Source organism: Carassius gibelio, chromosome A8, assembly GCF_023724105.1.
Source record: "Carassius gibelio isolate Cgi1373 ecotype wild population from Czech Republic chromosome A8, carGib1.2-hapl.c, whole genome shotgun sequence".
NCBI lineage: Eukaryota > Metazoa > Chordata > Actinopteri > Cypriniformes > Cyprinidae > Carassius > Carassius gibelio.
The window spans coordinates 22,888,885-22,909,274 of NC_068378.1; the positions used below are offsets into that span (position 1 = coordinate 22,888,885).

General features: G+C 36.7%; 1 protein-coding gene across 3 annotated transcripts; it reads left to right on the forward strand.

Moving 5' to 3' along the window:
- The first annotated feature begins 425 nt into the window (after window positions 1-425).
- Window positions 426-19,712, forward strand: LOC128018918 (uncharacterized). 3 transcript variants are annotated; one of them, XM_052604792.1, is made up of 22 exons: window positions 426-923; window positions 2,140-2,288; window positions 2,383-2,478; window positions 2,575-2,647; window positions 4,625-4,716; window positions 4,829-4,966; window positions 5,061-5,188; window positions 5,290-5,303; window positions 5,510-5,609; window positions 5,751-5,845; window positions 5,959-6,059; window positions 6,148-6,220; window positions 6,470-6,541; window positions 6,660-8,852; window positions 10,329-11,112; window positions 12,009-12,441; window positions 13,785-17,435; window positions 17,521-17,643; window positions 17,778-17,931; window positions 18,026-18,131; window positions 18,255-18,436; window positions 19,334-19,712. In XM_052604792.1, exons 1-22 carry the CDS (start codon window positions 884-886, stop codon window positions 19,429-19,431), a joined length of 8,895 nt encoding a protein of 2,964 aa, XP_052460752.1. In that variant the 5' UTR covers window positions 426-883; the 3' UTR covers window positions 19,432-19,712. The 3 variants fall into 3 exon arrangements, with proteins under 3 accessions (XP_052460752.1, XP_052460755.1, XP_052460754.1); XM_052604795.1 differs by having other exon boundaries at window positions 10,764-11,112; XM_052604794.1 differs by having other exon boundaries at window positions 426-914.
- The last annotated feature ends 678 nt before the right edge of the window (window positions 19,713-20,390 follow it).

The following is a 20,390-nucleotide window of genomic DNA, read 5'->3' on the forward strand; positions in this document are numbered from 1 at the left end:
TTAAACATGTATTTCTGTATTGTCTGCATTCTTTGAAAATATTTTCCATATGTTTTGGTTTTGCCGACCAGAGATTTACTGGCAAAGCAGAACAAAAACAGCTTTGTTTTGCTCTAATTCACTCAGTGAACATTTCGTCCAGAACTGAATGTTCTTTTAGGCGTTCAGGAATGTAGAAAACGGAATACAGCTCCACCTAGAGGCCGGAAGAGTAACTGAGGCATTTTCAGAGCAGCGATGGATATATTTGTTAAATTCAAGCTACTGCTGTCTATTCTGTATCGATATATAACGAAATGCAACTTCCCTTTAAATAACTGAATCAACATTCGGAGATAAACCAACGTATAATTTGCATCGAAAGGCGTCGTTTCAATATGCCAGCCTGCAACCTCTAGCGACGACAAACGGTACTGCATGCTGGACGCAAGATGGACGCAAACTTCTAACTTTCTGTTTCTTTTTCGTTTTGCTTTTGCTCGCGCGAGCTACTCTCTTCTAGGTAGCGCGGCGTCTCTCGAGTAGACAGCGCGCGCTGTCGAATGAATTCGAATCCCGGCCAGAATTCGAATTCCGTTAAGACCTCCAGACCGAACTGCTGGCAGCCGTTCATTTCCACAGCCCAACCTTTGCTGTCTTTATGTGGATTCGCTTCCTGGTTGCAACATACAGTCACATAGTACAATTCAAGTCCTTCAAAACGCAGTTCAGCTTTAGAGACCAATCGTCAAGCATAATAATTGTCCTTGCAGCTCCATGACTATTTTACGGTAAAGGCGGCATCTTTTTATTCGTTTAAGTGGAATGTCGTGAGCCGTCGAAGATCAAAATTATCTAATATCTCGAGTGCAAAGCGAAATCCTGGGATCTATGCCTCGTCTTCATGGAGAATGAGACTACTCGATCAACAGAAGGTGACTGGGGTTAGTGGACTCGATGACACGTTTAGCTTCTGTTTTCACTTCGGTAGCGTTTGTATAATCCGTTTAGTTTTGAAATATCAGTGTGAATACATATATAAATTAAGAAATTAAATTCACAGTATTTTATTTGCTCTTTTTGTTTGTGTTGACAGCTAAGGAAACTGGTTAATAAGGCTATGGGTATTTCAATAGAATCACACTATTGCAGCTTAGTGTCTTATTTTGGTTGAATGAAGACCAGTTCAACACTAGAGTCAGCATGGGCCTGGTAAATCTCCACGTGATAGTTTTAACTTTCATCCAAGCTTTTGAATTAATTTGAATAAGGGTTGATTACAGTGAGTCACGTTTATGTACAATGTCCTCTTTTGTAGCTACTTGGGTCCATCAGTGTTTTATATGAAGCTCTTTCCATCTTATATATTATGTATATAAATGTTTAGTTTTTAAGGTTGATGCACAATTTACATATTGCAGTATCAATTTTATGTTTTTTTATTTATTGTATTATATTATAAATGTAACTTTTGTAGCTGGTCTAAGGTGATCATTAGCTGATTCTAGCTTGGTTGACAGATGTTTCAAAAACCAGCTTGACCACCTTAAACTGGTAAGACCAGCTGATAGCCGGCTTTGCTGGTGGTCTAAGATGATCTACCCACTAGAACCAGCTAGAAACCAGCAATAAACTAGAAAAGTTGGAAGTTCGAACTCCACGTGCAGAAGACAATAGGCTGCATTTCATATTTCTGTATAGTTGGATGAGTTAATGATGATAAAAAAGTTATTTTTGAATATTTGTATATACATTCTGGTTATATTATATCCTACATTTGAAAGATTAGTGTGGAAATCCTACCATGAATGTTGCACAATAGGATTTCGCATAAAGAACAGTGGGGTTTTTTTTTTTCATAAGAATTGTGCAATTGCACCTTTTTTTTTTATTTCTTCAGAATTATTTTTTGCTTCTTTTTAAGGGGTTGTGTAGCCAGTTCACAAAACTGTTGGTTCTTTTAGCAACTAAGTTGTTTACAAAATGGCTCTCTACCAGACCATTTATCTCAAAATGTCCTTGAGGTGACTTCTAAAACACGCTCTCTGGTAACATTTCCAGAGTGACAAAAAGTGACCTGGAAAACCATCCATTTTGTTTGTTATTGGAAAGAATTGTGAAGCAGTTAGTATAACTCAAACATGTGTCCTGTCTTTCCAGGTCTTCTGGAGCTTGTCCATCCAGGCTCAGCGACCTTTAATGAGAGTATTCTAGCTCCACTTCGTAACAACTATTTGTATGAGGAATCAAAAGAATGTTTCACGTATAACGCTGCCCATTTGATCCACAATGGCGCTTTACAAAAACGGGTTCGTTTAATATAAATGTTCTCCATACTGAACTAAATTTGGAGTGATTTAGTGAGATTTGTGTTATGTTATAATAAATGTCTTTTTCCAACAGTACGCTGCCTTTCGTTCTGAAAAACGGGAAAAAGGATATTCTGAACAGGAACTTGAAGAGTCATATGGCTTCCTGTTGCTTGATGATGCAAACAGGGTACAGTAATACCTTGAGCTTACTGAATCAGCCTGATTTCAGAACTGTTCTTTCTGAAACGTCAAACCCATTACAGCATCATTTGTTTTCCAACAGGCAAGGAAAATTGGCGAAACAGGCTTGTTAGTTGGACAAGCAAAATGCACTACTCTTGGAGACTCCTTGAAAGGTAAAGAAAGCTATGCATTGCATTATTTGGTGATCATTTTAGCATAACAGCCTGATGTGTTTACTTGCATGCACAAGATAATATTTCACATGCGACTGCAAGAAAATCAGCCAAGAGGAGGGTCTGAAGCCTTCATACTTGTCTGACAGGAGTTGTACAGTTTGTAAGTGCCGGTTACTGGCATGAATCCCAGCTTTGTTTCTTTTTATATATAGTGTAACAGAATTGCAACATAGCTGTACTGCAGCTAAATAAATCTACCTCAAACCATCAAAATAAATAGGCCTAGCATATACTAACAAAAATAGTATATAATGTACTGTATTACTAAAACAATACCTGTTATAATAAGTGTTCACAGGGTTGGTCAGGAGAACTGCATTTTCCATGTCCATCGTAGGTTCTCCTACATATGAAAAGGAAAAGTGAAAGTATGCTATGTAAGAGATGCATTTAATCTATGGAAAGAGAAAGTGAAGGTCTTCCTGTACACTGGTGTTCTCACTAGTGTATGGGAAGTATTTACTGCAAAGTGTTCAATAGCGCTAGAGACTACAGGGCTGTTATAAACTTCTGGTGGAAGACTATCATATTGTGGAGAAATGAGACACATTGCAAGTAAAGGAATCTCATATCACTAGTCACATGGTGGGACCATCATGGCTTGATGATGAGCAGATAATTATTAAGTAGTTTGTAATGAATTTTGTAGTGTACAAATAGATTTAAAGAGGAGCGTCTGGGTGTTTGGTAGACAATAAAATCTGAATATGGGACATGCAGCACTACTACTACTAATAAACATCTCGTAATCAAAAAATTTAATCTGATTACTTAAAACAGTTTGTGATAGGGCCATTTTTTTAACCATATGCTCAAATTCAGCGCACATTCTAAGTCAAATAATTTAAGGCCTTCATTTGATAATAGGTTTTCATATTTCATTTCATTACTGTTTTTAAGTATGATGTAACTGGTCAGTTATGCATAGTTTGTGTGGTTTAAACCACTTCTGTTTCCTGTGAAGGGAAATTCTTGATATACACGCACCTTTGTGAGTGTAAAACCAAACTCTTATCTTTACAAAGGCTGCATAACCAGAGTAAACTTCATGTGATATTGACTGTAAGTTGCTATCATATTAGTGTTCTGTGAATCATCTGTAGGAGAATAAGATAAAGTTTTTATTTCAAAGTGTGAATTACTTTTTTTTTATTATATTTTTTTTATAATTTTGTGAACTTCAGAAATGTAGGTGCATTGTTAAGGTTTGTTTAGTCTTAAATCTAAATATCACCATACGTGGTAAACCAAAGTGTCAAGAACTGGGCGTAAGGCACACACGTTTTTTTCAGCATGGAAAAGATACTACAGTATTTGTTAAAGAAGTCTTTACTGGAATTGGTGTAGTTTTGATGGGAAAGTACTAGTTTCTATTCTCTACAGTTTTTTTTTGCTACATTTAAGTAGCAAAGTTATCTAGCTAGATAACTAGCTTCTAGCTTAGTTTAATAAATTACAGTATGTTACATTTTTCTCTTAAAAGCCTGGCTATGCAAGACTAGGACTTGTTGACTAAAGATTAAACTTGTTGGCTGCAGTTTTAACATGTCAGGGCAAATAGACTTTTCTGAGAACTCCTTGTGCACCTTTTTTCTCATTCACAACAATGCTGAATAACTAGTTTTTCTGGTTTTCTATGGTCCGTTAATTGCCTGTATTGGGTATGAAAAACATTACTCAGAATTCTGGAGAGAACACCTTTCACTGAAGCACATATTGTTTGCTTATATACGTAACGTAAAGACTTCTTTGAGGGCAGTTTGTTTGCATCAAAGCTCTCTGGACCTTATTTCTTTTGGCTTGTGATTATCTGAAATGTGTATTAAATACAGCTTTCTGTTTTGTAGTTGTTTTCTGTTACTGGTTGAGGTGACTATTTTCACATTATATTTCTGATATGTGCCTTTATATTAGGTGTCTATATCTCAAAATACTCCGACTGTCTTGATCTGAAGCGCTGGTATGATGGCAAGACTGGCTACATAGTCCTTTTGAAGCTGTCCAAGGTATGCAAGTTGCTGGAAAATTGTAATTCTTCTACCCACTTTCTGTTAATTTATGCTGATTGTTCCTAATGCACCACATGCAAACATGTTTTCTTATGTATTTAAACATCAGGGGAGAGTGAAAGAGGTTACGGACAACTACACCCAGAATTTCACTCCTCCGACAGCTGGCTACGACTGCCACATATCAGATCAGCTTTGTGCTGTGTCTTCAACTACTAGTTCTTTCTTGGCCTATGAGCGAACACAGGTGATACAGCTCTCATAATAAACGGTTCCCTTCCTTCCTTCCTTCCTTCCTTAGTTTCAAACTGTATATCTAACAAAGTTGGTTTGTCTTACAGTACTACATGTATGAACTCCGTGGTGGAAGCAATGACATAGAAACATGTCCAAGACACGCTTGTCCATTTGCCATTGTGGCATTCTCATATGGAAAGATGAGCACCATGCCAGAGTTGGAGCAAAAAAGGTTTAGCAGTTTTTATATTCTTAAGAGAAACATTAAGTTTTACATATGATAATGGTGATTTTTGACAACTAATATTTTTTTATTTACTGTTTCTTTTCAAGCCAAGACAAAACAGGTAAGAATTATAGATTATTTTGCATATATTTTTCCTGTTTTTGTGGTGAAATTGCAGATAGCGAAGATTCGCAATCTTGTCTATTGTCTGTCATTTATTGTAAAGGGTTTTGAACTCATTTTGAATGATATTCAGTGTATTTTGAATGCTCCTTTGATAGTATGTAATTACCAACCTGGTATTTTAAGCCACATTTTGTGTTGTAGTGTTTCATTACCAACCGTGGATTGGCCAATTCAAGATTGAATCTGCTGTCTATGATGTTGGTCTTCAGTCTTCGAGTGGAGCCTGGTTTCCAGCAAAGCTGTAGGTTTTATTAAAGGACATGTTTCTTTTCAATGCTATAAATCAAATTTACCAAAAAGCTGCCCAATAATCAAGGGTAGATTATTCTACCCTATACTTTATAGCTACAGTATTTGACTGAAATGCAAACTGTATTTTTAGCCCAAAGACGGTCCAAATTGATCGTGCAATTGGTGTGTCTGAACTGAAGAGGACTCTGCCACGTGAAATCTTTGAAACTTGCATTGTTGGTGAAGGTGTGTTTAACATTTTATTTTGGTAACTGACAGTATCGCCCATACTGGTGCTAAAACTGTAAATGAGTGCTTGGGCGATGTCTTGTAATTTCTTTTCCTCTATCTCCACACAGTTTGCATAGATGGCAGATGTTTCAACTTGTATGACATTGTCTCCTCTAAGGCGAAAAATGACCTGGCTCAGATAGCCCAAGAGCTGAAGGAAAAAGACATGGTAAATGTAGAGAAGAGAGAAATATTTATAATAATTGGACAAAACCCCTCTGAACAAATCTTGTCTTATGATCATTTCCATTCTACAGGCTCTTGTTATCCCACTGGAAGATTCTGGGTTCCTTATACTGTTACACTCTTCACACCTTTTCTCTTATGAAGGTAAGATGTTGCCCAATATACTCCAATCCCACTGATTTTCTTCATAGAGTAATTTATTTTTGAAACCAATTTGTAAACCTTTTAAAAAACAGACCTACCATGAGCACCAAGGTTGTTAGTGTAAGTGATGTATCCTTTTGTTAATGTCGTCAGTGTGTGTCAATTCCTGTTGAAGAACTACAGTATATTATCAAAAATCCTAAATGTATATTTGTTATTATAATAGTAATACATTTCTCTTTTTTCTAGATGCAAAGTCGGGTAAGGCAGCAGCACTTCAAGGCATGTTTATTTTTCCAGACTCAAGAACTGTGCCAAGAGGTAACAAGGATAGTAATTTGATGTATTATATTTTTTTACGTCTGTGTACTTTATGCAGCTTCTATTTGCAAGTCTTTTGCATCTTATGAACATATGTTTTGTGTGGTTTTATGTTTAGATGCCAAGTCTGACCTGCAAAATTCTAAGGTATCAACAGAAATAATGCAAGTTATCCCAGCACTCAACTATGCAGAAGTGGAGATGGAAAAATGTTCTCCAAACCAGCAGGGGCGCTCTCAGATGTCTTTAGAGAAGCATTTGCAAGACTATGGAACTCTTTTTCACCCAGGGCTATTGGACGTTCCCACCAGGGAAGCCAGTATGTTTCCAGATCAATTTGATGTGCCTGGTGGTTTTACCCTAATATCGCCTAAATGGTCACTGGAGGCTGGTACTCAATTAAAATCCTATTTTGATGAGCCTTGTGGCTTTACAATTCCAGTAGGGAGGGCGTTAGAGTTACTCACTGCTGGTCGACAACAGCGTGGTGATGATCATGATGATGATGTCTATTATTATATATCATCACCTGAGGATGTGCCACAGACTGAGGCCCCTATTGAAATGGAGGTGACAAAGCAATCTGAGGCCATTAGTGATGCCTCTGACAGGACAGCTAAAACAGTTGAGAAACAAAAATATGGGCTTGGAAAGCTGGGAACAGCTGTAGTTACAGTAGCTGACAGTGTGTTGGAATATCCAACTTCCACAGTGTCACCCAAATTGGGTGATGTCCCTGCAGAGAATTTTGTAATTATTGAGAATCATGTTGGGAAAAAATCTCAAGGTAGTTCTAAAGGAGATGCTGATGAAGTCGGTGTAGATTTATCAAAAGAGACCATCCAAACTAGTAATACACCATTAATCAGATCAGCAGAAGAAGGTGCTACTGCTTTAAGTGGGGGGATGGAAGATAATACACATCCTGAGAAAGCAATGCCTGATCCTGATAAGAAAGTAAATCGGAGGTCCTTTTCGAGGCGTAGAGGTAGGAAGCGCAGAACTAATCGGAAAACCAAGGAGATTAAGAAAGTTCAAAAACAGATTGCTTCACCCACTTCAAGTTTGCCTGTAGTTTTGCCAGCGGATTCTCCGGATGACCCTACGAAAGACCAGATTAAGACTGAAACCGTGCATGCTGATGACATCAATCAAAGACCCCATCCAACTCATAGGGGCAAGGGATGCAGGAGAAATCTGACTGAAGCCAGACAAGCACAAGACCCTTTATTAAGTGTGACAACTAAAACTATAGATGATCAAAGTATAAAAAATGAGACAAGTCCTTCAAAAAAAAATTGGCGGTCTCTTCCAAGGCGTAAAAGATTGTGGAATACAGATGCCAATCTGAAACGGTCTTTGAGATCAGATGCTGTAAAGAACCATGAGGAAACTACAGTGAATGTACAGCACAATGAAACAAAACAAATGTTGTCTAGCTCACACAAGAGGAAGATGGAGGGATTTAATTTGAGGGAACGTTATGGTTTAAAGACCATAATCACAAACTGTGGTAGAGTTTTTGTTCCGCATGGTTCAGATGTTGACGTAGAGTCTACAAAAAAGGAAAAAATGCATGTTGAGATGAGCATTGACACAAATGCAGAAATGATTTCTCCTGTGGAGAAAGAAGTAGTGGAAATTAAGGGAGAATCTCCCTCGACGGGTAAAGAAGAATTGCCCTCAAAAGATCCACTGGTCAATGACAATGAAGACTCGGACAGCCCTTCAGAAGACATGCCAAGTGCTCTCTTGTCGGCACTAAGGATATTGAGAAAACTTAACAAAACCAATCCATCAGAAAGTGACAAAAGTCAGGATTTCTGTCCAGAGAAGTCCATGAATGCCACATCAGTCGTGGCTGTAGATGTCCAAAAAAATAACAAAGATCATCCTATTGCTGTTCAAGCAGATGCAACTTCCAATATTCCCGGAGTTTCTGACCAGTCCACGCATTCGGACCAAAAAGTATCATCTCCTGACAAAATCAAAAAGAAAGCAAAACGTGATGTGTACAGTGCAATATCTATAAGCAAATTAAAGACTGTGCTAAGAAGGGGAAAGAGTATGACATCTCCTTCCCCTGGTGACGGTGCAAAAGCTGAACCAGATAACACAGAGCTAGAGTCAAAAAAAGTTAAGTTGGGTGCCATCATGGATCTGAAGTGTGATATTGCCAAAAATGAGCTGAAAGACGAAGGATTACAACCCATGAATGATGAGGCACAACATACCCCAATGAAAAGTGTGGAGTTAACCCAGCAACCTGTGTCTTGGAGAGGTCTTATTCACAAAGCATCAAAAGAAAACGGTAAGAAAATTATTAGTTTACACGTTCCATCATTAGGGGTGGGCGATATGAGCTAAAATTCATATCATGATGTTTTACACTGTTCAGGCGATATCAATATTTTATTGTGATATATATATAAAATAATAATAATTACAGGCAAAATATTTTAATCTTCTATAACTAGAAAAAGTGAGAGATTGGACATAGACTTTTTTTTACATAGACTGCCATTGTTTTGTGTTGTTTTTAAGTGCAAACGTGCAATAGATGCAAGTGTTGGCCAGTGTTTCCAAAACTTGTTCTGCCAGGCCCCCCTTTTGTAGGGAAAACATTTTTCAAGAACAACCTCGTTTTTTTTTGTTGTTGTTTTTTTTTTTTTTTTTTTTTTTGGAAAATCTCTTATGCTCACCAAGACTACATTTGTTTATTAAAAATACAGTAAACACTGTAAAATTTTTAAATATTGTCAGTTTAAAGTATCTGTTTGAATGTTTTAACATATAGGCTACTGTATTCCTGTGATCAAAGCTGAATTTTCAGAACATTTACTCACACGATCCTTCAGAAATCATTCTAATATGCTACTTTGCTGCTAAAGAAACATTTCTGATTATTATAAATCTTGGAAACAGTTGTGCTGCTTGATATTTTTGAGCACATTATTTTTTCACTTCTCTTATGAATATTTTAAATGGTCCTTTGTGTCCCGATTTATTTAACTCAATCTAACTCTTGAGTCATAAATTGTGCCATCTATTGGTTTGTTGATACAACCACAGCTATTACAACTGATAACGGAGTGCTCAAGCGGGTACCGCGAGTCATGTTGAGGTAATTAAAAATATGTCTGATTAATATTTTCGTTCAATTACACGATCCCTCAGTTTAGGAACCACTGGAGTAGGAGATTTGCGCTCAATTAGTTTGGTCTGTTACGATGTTCTATGTATTTGTTTGATTAATGCCTTTGTAGTACGGCGTTGCACACAGAGAATAAAAACGTGCAGCCTTGACTCTTTATTATCATTTGTGTTCAAATTTGCAATGCGTTCAAAATTGAACAAAACTATATAAATGCAAAATTTGAATTCATGAATATAACAGTGTCCACGGTATAGCAAAATCATACCGGTATAGCCCACCCCTATTCATCATTAAACAAATGTTCACATACCAAGAGCGGAAAAGTGTCCAGAAAGAATTCTGTGTATATTTGCAACCAGTTTCAAACCTCAATCCTTTGTGATTACCTTTCATTCTCTGTAGTAGTCACTAAATTCGACTGGCTTGATATTAAGGCATGATTATGCTGGTGTATTAAAATTGGCCCCACGTTTTCCCTCTCCATCTGGCTGTCTTTCGTGTGCATGTTCTTCTGCTTCTTAAGGCCACTGTCATACTCCACTTCCTCTTATTCTTTTGTATGTCTGCACGATTATGCACTTTACTACTGCTATTTTATGCTTTGTCTTTGTTTTTGTCTATTTCTTACAGGGTCCCTCAATTTTGACACATCAGCACCTTTTGAAATAGCTAAGCACACTGACCAGCAAGTCATGTCTTCGCTTATTGGGGATAGGGTGGGAAGGAGAAGAATTAGCACTGATTGCAAAGCCAGTGCAGAGAGAATGAGCACGGGTGCATCTCTGCCCCCAGATGCTTTGAGTTTATTGGCTGACTTGGCCCTTGGTGCAAGTAATGATAAAATGTTAACAAACTTAGAAGCCAAAGCAGGCCTGGAGGCCATTGATGGAGTGAATGCTAGCAGCTCCCCGGAGTCAGTCCTTCATGCACTTCTTCGTTATCCATCCAACAGATTTAAATTACCCCCCCGGTCTCCTTTCCCAGAAGGTCTTTTAGTGACTGGGGAACTGATTTTGGAAATATCAAAAGAACATTCTTACTCACAGACCACCTCTCCACTGTCAGGTTTGTTAGGTCCATATCCCAAGGTTTCTTTTCCATCTGGAAGTGTAGAATCACCTCTGTCATTGAAAACTGGGCTTCATCTGAACCTACCCAAAGACGGCGTGGCCTCATGTTATCAAGAGGAAGTGGGCAAAGCAGAATGGAAGCATTTGATTTCTCCAAATAAGCCAATGTCGGAGATCCTAAAGACGAAACCGCGGAGACCCCGAATTTTACGCAACAGAAGCATAATTGAAAAGGAGGGAATGATTCAAGTGACGAGGACTTGGAAAGAGCCATATGATTTTAAATTTGACAGCAAGTTCACCAATGAAAGTAAAGACAAAACTGTCACACGAGCACTTCATGGGTAAGTAGTGCTCGTTGCTCCTAAATCTTGATTAAGGTTTAAATATGATTATTGTAGTTAATTTTTAATATAGTTTTTATGTTGAATTGTGGCCAACAAGCTATTCACACATGACAAATATCAAAACATTATGGCATTTAGTTACTTATTTTTCTGATGAGTGACAATATAGTGACAAAATAAAGGAATAGTTCACCCAAAATTAAAGGTTTGCTGGTAGTCACACCATTTCCATTTTTTACTTGACTTTCCAATATTTTCCTTCGCTCTACTTAAAAAAAAAAATCATAATTTTAATTTGTTTTATTTTCCATAAATATTTCTATTATTATTATTTTTTATTAAATTTTGCATTGTCTTTTAATTTTGCCTTTGCATTATTTCATTTTTCATTCTTAAAAAATGTAAACATTGCAACAAGCTAGAAATATTACAGCTATTATACAACACTATACATTTCATTTGCTGGAAAATGATGACATGATGCAAACAATTACTGATTGGTTTGTATTTTTCAACATATTCTTACTGATTTTATCAAGACTATAACAAGTCTTTACAGTACAATTACAATTTCTCTCATTTAGCCAGATAACGTTTTTATCTAGGCGGTAACAAATCAGTGGAATTTGCAACACCAATGTAGAATAACAGAACAACAAATGTCTAGAGTTTGCTAGATACAAAAAATGCTACATACTTAAAATATGCCAAAGATGAGGTTTGCACCCCCTGTAACAGTTTTTGTGGTGAGAATGTGTTTAACATCGTTTAACAGTTTTTGTGGTAATCTTTTGAGTTATCATAACCCATAAATAGACATTCCAAAAAGGCTCTGAATTTCTTTTTTGAATTTCTTTTCTTTTCTCAATCTTTTTTTTTTTTAATGCTGACAGGAAATGGAACTTCAGCATTGAAGATACCTATGAGGATGTCCATCTCATATTTCACATGTGGATTGGTCTTTTCTATAGTAAAACCTCTTCCAGGTTATTTCACCTTGAAAATAGTACCGCGCTTTCAAAGGAGAAGGAGGCTGAAATTGTTCATTTGGACATAAATGCTATACAGAATGCCGTGTCATTGCTCAACGTAGATTTGACCCAGAAAGCAGACTCATCTAAGCCTGTGCATGTTTCATCAGAGGTTTTGGATCTTTCTGTGAAAAATGAAGAGCCTGTGAATCTTCGTTCAGTGTCAAATCGGTGCAAAAGCATAGACACTGCATCACAGCCTGGTGAAATGTCATCTCAGAAGCATGAAATGGCACCAAGGCGTTCACCTTCTGGGACAGGTCTTTCTTCCAGTCCGAAAGTCACAGCATTGATGGTAATAGATTATATCTTACACCATTAACATTTTAAAGAATTTAGTTGAAACAATGTATAAAAAAATTTTTTCCCTTGATGAGATTATATATTTTTATAGAATTAAAAAATGTTCTATGACAACAGAAATCTGTAATTTGTTAACTCTTTACTTTTTACTCTTTACTCATTACTTGGCTGATAACTCTAAAATCTGTAGTTTTTCTTTTTGTTATTATAAAATAATTCTTATGTTTTTAATAAGATACTTTTGTAATGGTTATAGGTATTTTTAGCTTTTAGTCTTTAGGTTCTTTATGCATAAAGAGCTGTGCTAAAGTCTTAGGCCATTAGTATTTCCACCAAAAAAAAAAGGGATCGTGGATGGTTTTAATCCAGTTAATTCTATCTTTTGCTGTAGTTTATCAGTAGGAAATATGAGTTTACATTTCCAAACAATTAACCATTAAATGTAATTGAGATGTTTGAATTCACAAGGAGTCTGACGACAGCCAGTGCTCTACACAGATATCTGATCTCACCATCATCCAGTCCATCTGGGATTATAAAAAAAATTAAGTTAAAATTAGATAAAGTTAAACCAGAAGAACTGTGGCAACGTCTCCAACATACCTTCCTGCTAACATACGGAACTGTGAAAAGTTTTAGGCGCTTGTGTAAAAATGCTGTTAGCTATGAGGATACGTTAAAAAATTATGTCATAAATAGATTTATTTATTTCATTAACTTCTATTTACTAAATCTAATCAACATTCGGTGTGACCACCTTTTTCATTTAAAACGTTGCGTTTTTGTCCTTGGTACACTAATACAGTTTTTCAGGTAGCTTTGTGAGGAGGTTTCTCAAAGTGTCTTGGAGACATTGCCACAGTTCTTCTGGATTTAGTCTGTATCAGTTTCTTTATCTAATCCTAGATGGACTGGATAATGGTAAGAGAATATCTTTGTGTGGAGCATACTGTCTGTTAATAGAAAAAGGAATGTTTGGAAGGAAGTGAAAACTGATATTTCCTACTTACAAGACACAAAATAATTGACTTAAAACAAAGATTATAGAATACCCAAGATATGCCACTCATTTAGTTTTGAATGGGGGGAAAATGCAATGCCCAATATGGCCGCTCTATCGAAAGAAGCCCTGCCTTCTGAGTAAAATAGCCAACCGAGAGCCATTTCAAAGATGGCCGCTGAGTGAAATGACTTGCCTTATAGGGACTTTGTTTAAAACCTTGAAAATACTAAAGACCTAAGACTTTTGCACAGTACTGTGTGTTTACATTTTTATATTCTTGTACAGCAGATTTAATATTGACTTATATGCATATTTAAATTTTTCTGTTACAGAATTATAGATCTGCTGTGGATATACCAGTGGCAAGTTCAGTGCCTGACAGTGACAATGGCACTGATGATGAAAATTACATCACCACTGACTGCTCATATTCACAGCTCTTGGAAAAGAACAGTGCTTACAACTATTTGTGTGAGCAAGCATCAAATATGAGAATAGGTGTTCGGATACTTCAACCAAAGGTCAAAAATGTTGCAAATAATAAAGCATCCACCAGTGTGACTAGTTCTGGTCCCCCCAAAATTGGTGTTTTCCATCAAATACTTTGTCCCATAAAACCATCAGCATTCTCAAAACCAAACCGTCTGATTTTGGGTAGGAAAAGTGTGGATCTGGGTTTAAAGAATGAAACTGGGCATATGCCGCATGTAATACTGCAAAAGGAGATTATGCCTGACAGTGCACACAGTAAAGAGGTTTTTGAAGCAAAGAGAGAAAGAAAGAAAGATGGGTGCTCAGAAGCTGTAGTTGCTGAAAATGTTGACAAGACTTTAGAACTTAAAACTGGAGCATCTGTTTTGTTGGAGGTAGAGAGTGTATCTGTACCTGAAGAGAGTAAAGTTCTCTCAAAGGAAGATAGCCGGCATGGATGTCTGACGATTATGGAAGATGAAAATACTGAAGAAATCATAACTTACGAAATGCCTAGCCAAGATCACACTAGTATTGTAGAGCATAAAGAGACTGCTCATGCAAAGGACAATCTGAAACCTTTAATAGATCTGAAAGATCACGCAAACATGGTTGATGAGCTGAGAGATGCTGCGCCACATGAGACTGTTGAAGAGCATAATGAGATGTCAAATGCAATGGAAGAACCGAAACCTTTACTAGATGACACCAATCTATTTGACCATGCTGATGAGCTAAGTGATATTTCATCAGACGAGACTTCTAATGCAAATGAAGAATTTAAGCCTGTGCATGATCTGAAAGATCATGCAAATATGGCTGATGAGCTAAATGATGCTTTGTCAGAAGAGACTACCATTGAAGAGTGTAATGAGTTTTCTAATGCAAAAGATCAGTCAAATGTGGTTGATGCATCATCCCATGAGATTAAAGGTAATGACACTAATGAGCTGGTGGAAGAGAAAGAAGCTCCTACAGGTGAGGAAATGATGCAAGAAATTGAGATGAAGTCAAAGGAAGAGGCAAACCTGGATGGCAGTGATACTGAATGTGAGACATCCACAGCAATGGAGGCACATCTAGATGAGCTTGCTTTGGGTCTACGGGATGATCTAAACTGTGTTAATATGGAATTCAGTGATGAGGATTCTGAAACCAAGGTACCAATAGAAGTTTATGTTCAGAACAGCTCCATTGACAAATCATCTGCCTTCATTGATGATGACCATGACATGAAGATGCAAAAGAGTGAAAAACAACCTCCGACATCAGAGGAGGCAAATCTTGAAGATGATGCCCTTGAAGAATTTAGCAAAGATTCATGCCAGGGAGATCAGCTCATGTCTGTTTTAAAGAAACACACCCCAGCTGCTAATAATGATACTTCTGAAGTAGTGCATGATGAGAGTAAAACCATGACCATTGAGCAGAGTATAGTCGTCCAACAAGAAGCTCTTGACATTTGCCAGGCTGTGTCAAAACCAACAAGTAATGCTGAACCCACCAAAATAGATATGAGTCATTCAGAAAATGATGACGGAAGAGATTTAGGCCAGCAAGATGCACCTGAAGTCACTGGTGAGGGTGACACACTCGTTGACGAGAATGAAACACAAAGTCAAGGTTGTTGTAAAGACCAAATCATAGAAACATACAAAGAATGCCTGTCCCCCAAAATTTGTGCATCACCCCCGAATACCACAACTGACTTCATTCGTAATGAAGCAGTTGCTCGTCAAGCCTTGACAATCAACAAACCCTCAGAAGCGGAGGTAAACAGTATTTGCTCTACTCCCACTCAAGATGAAATTCCATGTTATCCAGAAATAAACAAAGGATTCAGGGAAGTGGATATGAATAGGGACCTTTACTATCCAGACAACACTGATCACTCTGATATGTTGCCACCTAAAAGTCCTGTAAGCCCTCACCCCAATGTTTCTACCATGACACCATTATCTGACTTTACTGGACATTATGAAGAAATCCACAGTGACAATCAAAGGTGGAAGAGAAGTAAATACCCTGGCACAATGGATTTTAAAGATAAATATGCATTAACTACTGAGCATTCACCCAGTGAGGACCCTTTTGCGTTAAGGCACAGACTTTATCCCACATCTCAACAAAAAGATGATGAGACCCGTAACTTCATAGACAGTGCATCTCTAAATGATTCTGAACTCTATTACAGAGACGATTTGCATGGATATTACCACAGATCTGATGAAGATATACCGTGGCAGGAATATCAAACAGAGGAATCCATTGATCACCAATCGTACCCATGTGAAAACCACTCTGGTGGAGACAATTTTCCACCCAGTTGCTCTAAGTATATCACATATGAACGTGAGTATTCCTACAAGCACAAAAAACGTGCAAAGAAAGAGACTGATGACTATTGTTGGGCAGAAGAGAATTATAAATCGGACCCTCTATCTTTCAAATGCCCAATAAAGGTTACTTGTACTGCAGACTCTGAGATGGAAATAAACCGAAGTTCAAAGAAGAAGTCTAGAAAAAGCAAATTCCCAGGTGACTTCAATCAAAATGCTGAGTGGAATGACAAAGACTGTTCCGACAGCATCCAAAAAATGTCATCCTTTGAAACGTATCAAACAAAGCCAGCTAGGTCGGTCACAGTTGGTTCCTTTCCACATGTTAAGCCAAGCAAGCAGCAATTTGACTGGCGCAGGTACTTCAGAAGGGAGGCGACTTGCAGTCAGCTGTTAGATGCGAGTGAGAGAGATGACAAATTTGACATTCCACTCTCGTCTATTGTCACCATTTTGGACAGGAAAGGAAACCGTGTTATATTCAGTAACTCTCCCACCATGAAACCATCTTTTGATGGAGGTAATTTAACTAAAGGACTTGAAGACTCTTTTAATGACTGGCAAGAACAACGAAGGAAGGCTAACGTGACCCGGTCTGCACTTGATCTCGAGTACCTCATCTTTTCTGAAAATATTGAAAGGGTTCTCAAAGAAACTAAGAGCTCTGCCAGTACCACATCAAGCTGTAGGTCAAATCCTGACCCGGTTACATGTCCCATGACTGTTCAGTTTTCAAATTTCAGTGAAGTAGAGAATTCCGTTGAACTTTGTAAAGCACAGCAATCTCTTACAGATTTCAAGATTAAAGTGGACATGTCCGACAGGACAGAGACAAGGGAAATAGTGAGAATCCATAAACCTCTCCAAAGACCTTTCTGTGAAAAGAGCAATGACGTTAAGTTCTCTGAGATATCAGAAATAACAGAGCAATGCGCTTTTACATACAAGTCCATGATAAACGATGTCTGCAGTGGGAAGACTCTCCCTCGTCCTGCTCAGACAAGAAAGAGGAAGTTTGATCAAGAGAGTGTTAGCCATTGTCCTAGATTCCGCGGGCGTGTCAAGAAAGAAGTTTTTGACAATCTGAAATCTACTGTGAAGCAAGCATCTAAGATTAAGTACAGGTTCTATATCCTTGTCACATCAACAGATACCTTCTTTGAGGAAACCAAGGTAAGAAAGTTAATGAATTAGAAGAATCTTAGAAAGTGGTCCAAAACATTGAAAAGATTTTCATGTGAATTTCTCTGATTCGTAGAACCTTTTGGAGATTGAGGGCCACATACCAGTTGAGCCAGATGAGTTTGACCTCAATGGTTACGATCAGGCCCCTTTGCTTATTATACTAAGGAATGAGGACATTGCAGAGCACATATGTAAGGTAAGTGAATGAGTAAAGCACAAAATTATTTTAAAGCACTAGTGTTAATTCCTCAGTAACAAATGTTAAACTGAAAATTTGTGAACTACTTGTTTAATTGAGGTTGGCTTCTGAATGCTTTTCTATTTAACCAGGTACCTTATTTGCTGGAATTGAAGAAGTTGCCCAGCGTCCTGTTTGCTGGCATTGACCGACCCGATGACGTGGTGAACCTCACTCACCAAGAGCTTTTTGCTAAGGGAGGCTTTATAGTATGTGATGAATTGGCTCTCGACACACTTACTCTAGGTACTGATCAGGTTGCTACACAAATTATGCATGTTGTTTTACTGCTACATAATGACATTTTCATTTAACTTTATTTTTTCAAATTTATATGAAGACGACATGAAAAAAGTTGTTGGGATCCTGGAGGAGTTAGACAAGCTAGGGAAATGGAAATGGTTTCTGCACTACAGAGACAGTCGCAGACTTCGGGAAAATGCAAGGTATCTGGATGTGAGGGCCTTCAAGGACTGTCCCCTTTTGTGTTTATACAAAAGCTACAGTTAGTTAGTATTTGCTTACTTAGTTGTTGGCAGAGTCTCACTTTCCTCTAATCTCCCCAACAGGTCCAGTCTTGAGGGAAGTAGGAAGCAGCAGTTTATTGATTGCTGTCAGAAAGCTGGCATAGTCGAGGTCTTGCCCTATCATGACTGTGATGTCATGTCACGGGACCGACCCGACTACCTTTTCTGTTTGACTAGACTCCAGATCCAGAATGCCTCTGTTCGGTTTCCTGTGTTTATTACAGGTAAGAAGTTTAGATTTTTGTGGAAAGTTCACAGTTGAAGTACTATGAATAACATTTATGAATAACGTATAATAATTTAAAAATAAAAAAATTGCATACTTTTATACAAAACATTTTTCCTAGAAAATAGTGAAAATGTATTTGTTTTCAATCTGTTGACAGTATTTTCTGATTTATGGAGTGATAAAAAGAGGTATTAGAGTCAAAGGGATTTTGGATAAGTCAAGTCACTTTTATTTATACAGCGCTTTAAACAGAAAAAGATTGTGTCAAAGCAACTGAATTCAGTGATGTCATCATCGCAGTCCAGTTGTCAATAGAATGAAAGATTTTTGAACTTTGCTTCAATGTTTAGATTTTTGTTCTAGAAATGTATACAATGTAGCACATATTTAATAAGATAAAGCCTCATTTGTATATTTAAACATAACATTTCAGAAAAATTGTAATATAAACAAAGTTTGCAATTTCGAATAAATCAGCTGGGGAAGTCCCCTATTCATCTGCAGCATCTCGTCTGCATTCAGTCTGGTAATATAGAGAATATGGTAATATCGTATCACAAGTTTAATTTCCTATACATTATCTGTCACACTATATAAAATATGACAACTGGCTTATCGTGCTGCTGATATCAGAGGTTATTTCACTCAACTTTCATTATTTATCGTGCGCTTACTAGTTGTACGAAAAACCTCACTGTTGTCAGCAGAATACATTTTTCCTTCTTTAAATTAAACTTTTTAAATTACTTTTAACAATTATTATTTAAAAATAATATTATAAAATTATCAAAAGAAATAATATTTTTTTGTGAACCATGCATAACATGACCAGATTTAGGGAATATGATAATATGTTGTGATTTAATTGAAACTTGTTTTTGTTGTGTTGCAGACACGCCAACTGAATCTTTTGGAACAAATGGAATTTTAACAATGAACATTTACACATTTTCACGGATTCTTTCAAATGATACTTGTTCTGTGTCATAAATGTTTTTTGTTATTATTATTCAAAATCCAATATCTTACCATTGGTAAGTAAAACTGTGTTCATAGAAATAATTTATTGGTTATCATAAATGTTAAAGCACATATCTTTGTTACTCATATGTAAGTGTTTACAATACAAGTTTTCTGCTGACAGCATTACGGTTTATAATACAATGAAAATGTACAAATGTAGGTCATAAAAATGTTTTAGTATGTTTTAACCTGACATTGTTTTTTATAGATGAAAATTGATTGAAACTCTAATAAATGAGCTGATTTAGTATGGTTGTCTTCATTTAGCTTCGTCCATTTTAAATATGTTGTATTATGATTTATATAAATTTAAAATTAAATGTATTAAAATTTATATGTAGCATTTTTTTTATCTATTGTGGGTGTTAAGATTAAGCAATATTTATTTGTATAGTGTTTTTAACAATACATGCATTCATTTATATCTAACATTTAAAAATTTGGATTATAGTATGTTTAGCTACTAACGTGCACCTATTACTTCTGTATGATCAGCCAACTAGACTTTTGTCTCTAAAAACTGAACAAACAGATGATAGCTCATAATTTGTTATAATTATAGGTTGCGATTACTCGTTTTGTGTTTATTTTTTGGTCTGGTAGTTCTCCTTTCTAGGGGTCTAAATGTATTATGAACTTGTTTGATATATTCTGAGTTGATAGTGTGGAGAAAAAACGGAATCACCTGAGGGGAAAAGGTCAAGGTAAGATTCCTTACAAAACCATTTTTTTTTTTTTTTTACTACAATAACACCTTTTTCCATACAATATATTTCCCCCCATATCTAATGCATTAACATTGCACACAAAAAATGTATGATAAAAAAAATTTGTAATTTAAATAAACTATTTTGGCTAAGCACACTTTTCATTCCCTGGTCCAGATATCCAGTAATTTTTGATGTGCCAAAGACAAAGCAAGAACA